The sequence below is a fragment of the Dipodomys ordii genome, unplaced genomic scaffold (assembly GCF_000151885.1).
Source record: "Dipodomys ordii isolate 6190 unplaced genomic scaffold, Dord_2.0 Scaffold78, whole genome shotgun sequence".
Lineage (NCBI taxonomy): Eukaryota > Metazoa > Chordata > Mammalia > Rodentia > Heteromyidae > Dipodomys > Dipodomys ordii.
In genome coordinates, this window is record NW_012267294.1 from 7,823,858 (window position 1) to 7,829,581 (window position 5,724).

Here is a 5,724-nt window from a genome sequence, read left to right on the forward strand (position 1 = left end):
CACACCTGTGCCATAAGTTCTCTAGAACTGGAAGAACCTGAGGGGAACATGGGAAATCTCTCATGTTAACTAACGGTCCTGACCAGGATTCTCCTACACACTACCTCCAAAGACAATATTCTCGAAGATTCTAGAAAACTGGATATTTGAGTCTTGAGGTTTTGGATATTCTCAATTTCGAATGTCCACCATCCAGTTCATAGAATGAAAACACGCCATGGATTCTGGGAAAAGAGAAACATGACTGAAGTCTCACACGTATCCCACAGTTATTGAAATTTAGAAATCTGTCCTTACCTCCAGATTGATCTGCCTCTCCCCACCTCCACCCTCATCTCCCGGTCTCCCTTATGTCCCATTAGCTGTCTTCATCCTCCCATCTCCTTAGCCTCTAAACCAAAGTGGGTAGGTGATTCAGTATGGGGAAGAAAAAGCCATTTCCTACTACATCTGTGTTGCCTCCTGTCTTCCCACCAACAGCAGCACAACCCCTCACCCAGACTCCAGATCTCTTATCTCAGCTATTTTCAAATACGTTAATAGGACACATTGGTTTGTACTGAGTTCTGTCCTAGGCCTAAGGTACCAAACTAAAGGGGAGGGGGGGGAGTTTCTTTCGTCTTAAATTTCCATACCCAAAAGCTAAACATCAGGCCCTTATCTGATCTCCAAGATTTCAAGACAGAATGTACACATTATCAAGCCAGTATGTCACTGTCATTATGAGAAGGAAGTCTCTTATGCTATACAGTAAAGGGGGGAGGGGCGGTCAGCTTGTCTAGTTCTGCTGTCTACAGCCCTCTTCTGTCTACAAAGCTAGTGCCTCCGTTTGGCTCACTGAGCACAATTCTATGATACAAAAGAGGAACTGCCCAAGTCCAGACCCATAATCGTTGATGAAAACCTTACTTTGTATGTGTATGTTGACACAATTTACAGATCATTAATTCAGTTGATTTGGACTACCTTCAAGTATTAGCTGACTATTCACTCTGTAGGGGAAAGGAAAAAACAACATTTGAGGTACCCAACTGGGTTTGAACTGGCCACAGAGTGGAGAGGACCCACACTCTGGCATATGACAACTAGAGTTCCTTCTTGGTTATCCAAGGCACAGTGGCAGCACCTGCCCATGTCTGGTGAGGCTGCACAGCTCCCAGACCCAGAGCAAGGGGACAGGGGTGGGGCAGGGGAGGGCGGGGTGCCAGGTCCCTGGGGGAATATGGGAAGGGCCTCCACTCTCCTCTGAAGCCTAGTGAAATTCCTCATTAAATATCTAGGACAATTCTCACAGGGAAGGGATAGAAGCTTGTCTCCCTAAGGGAAAAGAGGGGATGAGTACAGAAAGAGAAAAAGGGAGTGGGTGGGTATGCCAACTGAATAACCATAGGCCTTAGAATGCTCTGGCTAATACCCATTTTTCCCTTACTTTAACTGTGGCAGAGGCACTTGCTTCCCGGCCCAGTACACAACGTGCCAGTCACAAGGGGGAAGCAAGGACAGGAGGCAGAATGTCAGCAGCCCCAGCCTGTGGGCCCTCCTCCCTTCCCTCTGTCTGGGGAAACCTTCCATCTATGTAAAGACACAAAGAAAACACAGTTCAGGGCACAGCCACTGACTTAAATGCAATATACATAGGAATTTATAGGATTAAGCTGAGCCAAAAGTGTTCAACTCCAACTACTCACCTCCGCTGATGCAACCCAAGCTCACCATTAACTAGAATACGTAAACATGGCTACATGGGTCAAACTGTATTCCCATAAAATCTTATTTACAGAGTCAACTCCTGTTTTTCTAGAACATACAAGCTGACCTGAATGACATTTAATGGGGAACAAATAAAGCAAGAAGAACATAGTAAAAGACTGATATGGATTTAATGAGACATATTCCATATTGGTTATTGAATACCAGGAGGCTGTCCAAGGAACCATCATTAAATAACACAATCCCAAAACAATGCAACTCTCACATACACAAGCATACTCACACAAAATGTTACTCTTTGAATCATTAAGTTAATCCCTATCTTTACAAACAGATGTAAAATATTACAGTGAAAAAAATACATGCACAGATTTCAGAAACACAATTGGGATTGTCTATGGACACAGATAAACGTACTCTTTTCAGATACATACGGCCTCATGATTGCCAAGACCACATGGCTCAAGGGGTAACTTCTCATCCTCCTCCACGTCAGAACTGGAGATTTAATCAAGCCATTTAACCATTTAAATGGTTGCAGTTTTTGCTTAGAGAAGGGCAGCCTGCTCTTGAAGAAAACCGTCATTCCAAGACTGAAGACAACAAACGACCTGCTGATTCAAGTGTGTTCCTTAAAGAGGTGCCAGAAAAAAATGGAATCACATTTGAAATACACCTGTGTGGGGTATATGGGTGGGTGGATGGGTGGTTGAACAGCTTTCTTCTGCTAAGGGGTTTGCTCACCGAAGAGATAGTAGCTGTGTCTTGTGATGAGAGATAAAACCAGAGGCAAATGAAGTGTTAAGATTTCTACTACTATTATCTTCCATTTGCTTCAACCCCCCCCCCACCGAACCCTCTTTCTAAAGTTGCAGATAATGACACACATCTGATGCTGGCTAGACCATGTGTAAAGACCAAATAACCCTTGAAGTAGAAAAGCAATCATGAGTAACAAAAAGTAGGATATTTCACAGGCAGAGACATGTGAGAAATTAAAACATCTGGCAGAGGTAGATGAGCATGCGAAAAACACACGCACGCGCGCGCACACACACACACACAGAACAAGACTCCCTAAATTTACTACGTTATTTTTCTGTAGGTCTTTATAATACTTGGAATTCAGACAAGAGTCAGAATAAATAACTTTGCTTGCATAACTCTTGTCTAAAAAGAAAATAAGTATCCCTAATAGGACCATCTATTATTTTCATTTGTGAATAGCAGTACTTGATGAAGAGGACAAGATCAACAGGCAATATACAAGCCCACATTATTCCATATTCTCATGTTCTTGTAACAAAAACATGCTTTCCTTTCCAATAGTCCCCAAAGAGGTTTGCTGCTAAAATACAAATGATTAAATATAAATTAATAGCAATCACAGAAATGTATACAGCTTTAGAATTGTAAGAACAATCTTGTATGGTGTCCAATGATTTGTGATAATGCTTCCATGAATCATACTGGGTATTAATGTTAAGGAAACAGTAGTGCTTTCCACAATTCTAACTTCTAGAGGCTAACCTATGGGAGGAATTTTCAGCATCGGGAACTGGAATCTATACAAGAGTCATCTAATTACAGCTCCCTACTAGAAATGGAACATAGCGAGGACACTTGAATAAGGTGACAAAGGCCAGCTTTGTCAATAAGGACACCTTTGGCCCTTCTGGGCTAGCTCTGAGTTCCCCCATCAAGTATAAGAATATTTCAGTGTCCCTATTTGTTATATAAATCCTAACAGATAAGTCTTCACCCTAGCAGGGGAGCTGGAAAACACACCTAATTCACAGTCCTCGGCCTTGCTTAGGACAGCTCGCCACACTACCTCTAGGCCTTTTCTAAGACAGAGGTGATCATCCTGTTTCACCACACAAAGACACGAGAAACTAACCATCATTAAAAAGCATAAAGCACTCTGCAACTGCAAAAAGTGCTATTTTGGCATCAATGTAACAACTAGAAAACATTCATGACTTGTGCTATTTGGCAATTTTGCATTTACACTTCTCCCTGACTGTGTCTTCTTGTGTAGTCTTGATATGTTTACAGGGCCTCTACACACAGGGGGCGGGAAATCCTGCTTTGACTGACTAGATCTCTTATTGACACAGACAGAGTTGGGGGTTAGTGGGGTTGGGGTACACACATGCAAAGTGGAGACAAATGAGACAAAGGACCTTTTCATCCCAACAAGCCACCTCTGCCTTCCTGGATTGCTCCCAGACCAAGCGAGAACTATTGCATTTCCTGCCCACTGACAAGGTGACAGGTGAGACTGTCAGGGAATTCTGGGCCCGGCACACGTTTGACCTTGGAGGGAAGGGGCAGAGGTCACCCAACCTGGACCCCTCAGGAAGCTAGGGTGCCAGAAGTGGCAGCTCCGCATTTCCCAAGGAAGCTGCGAGCTGGTGACGAGCGGTTTCCTAACTCGCAGAGGTCGCCCCTTAAAAAGGCGGCCATGTGGGGTGGGGTTTGTTTTTTCTGCTCAGTTTTCCCCTGGATGTATCAAAACAGCAGCTAACCTGTGACTCACAGACAGGGGGAAAGGGGGATCCCCTCTGACTGCACTAAGGTTCTTGTTCTCCCCCTATAACTACGAGGGGGTTCAAGGTGGACACCACTCCGACCATGGAGGGGGGGGGGGACCGGACAGAACCTTTAGCACCTGCTTGATGTCTGTCCCCTTCCTTCTTCCTAGATTCCGGCCGATCACAGCCGCACACCCCTATCTCCCTGCCCGCCCTGCGGCTCTGTGCCTCCCCAGACCCCCGATCCCTCCGAACCCCTTCCTCACGGGCCCTCAAAACTGGCCTCTGAGCCCCGCTCCCGCCTGCACCTGCGGCATCCCCAAGGAACTCACCCACATCTCACCGGAAGCTCATCCGCCAGGAGGTAGGCAAAAATCATTAGCACCCCAAAAGTAAGTGGCTCCAGGGCATCCCAAGCGGCCTCCCAGGGTGTCCCCCGCAGGCCCCGGGTGTCCCCCCGCAAGCCCCAGATGTCCACCTGCAGGGGCAGGCCCCGGATGTCCTCCCAGGCAGCCCTGCCCCCCCCCCAGGGTGACCTAGCACAGGTGCAGCTTGTGGTGCTGCGCCAGGTGTGTCTTGTAGCGGAAGGCCTTGCCGCAGGCGGCACAGCGGTGCGGCCGGTGCCCGGTGTGGATGCGGCGGTGGCGGATGAGGTGCGAGCTCTGGATGAAGCTCTTGCCGCACTCGGCGCAGGCGTAGGGCTTCTCGCCCGTGTGCGTGCGCTGGTGCTGCGTGAGCGTGGAGAAGTCGCTGAAGCGCTTGGGGCACTGGCCGCAGCCGAAGGGCTTCTCGCCGGTGTGCACACGCAGGTGGTTGACCAGGTGCGAGTTGCGGCCGAAGGCCTTGCCGCACTCGCCGCACGTGTAGGGGCGCTCGCCCGAGTGCGTGCGCTTGTGCGTGAAGAGGTGTGAGCTGACGCTGAAGGCCTCGCCGCACTCGGAGCACAGGTAGGGCTTCTCGCCTGTGTGCACGCGCTGGTGCTTCACTAGGTCCGAGCGCCAGCTGAAGCGCTTGCCGCACTCGCCGCAGCCGTGCGGCTTCTCGCCCGTGTGCACGCGCTGGTGGTTGGCCAGGTGCGAGCGGCGCGCGAAGCCCTTGCCACACTCGCCGCACGCGAAGGGCCGCGCGGCCGCCGTGCCCCTACCCGCGGCCGCCGTGCCCGCGCCCGCGCCCGCCGCGTGCGCCCGCCGGTGGCTCAGCAGGTGCGAGCTGAGGCTGAAGGCCTGGCCGCACTCCGGGCATGGGTAGGGCTTCTCGCCGGTGTGCAGCCGCCGGTGCTTGAGCAGGTCAGCGCGCCAGCTGAAGCTCTTGCCGCAGTCGGTGCACAGGTTGGGCCGCTCGCCCGCGTGCAGGCGCAAGTGGTTGGCCAGGTAGGTGTTGCGGCTGAAGCCCTTGCCACACTCACCACAGTGGAAGGGCTTCTCCCGCGGGGGTCGTGCGCGCGCCTCTGAAGCCACACTGCCGGCCACGCCCACCA

The 5,724-nt window shown here is 50.1% G+C and overlaps 1 protein-coding gene across 1 annotated transcript in view; it reads right to left on the bottom strand.

Moving 5' to 3' along the window:
- Positions 1-4,783: 4,783 nt before the first annotated feature.
- The window catches only part of Znf697 (zinc finger protein 697), a 17,757-nt gene continuing 16,816 nt past the window's right edge, over positions 4,784-5,724 (bottom strand). Inside the window, exon 3 of the mRNA XM_013024641.1 lies at positions 4,784-5,720. Coding sequence (XP_012880095.1) covers positions 4,784-5,720 — 937 coding nt within the window. The remainder of the gene's footprint in view (positions 5,721-5,724) is intronic.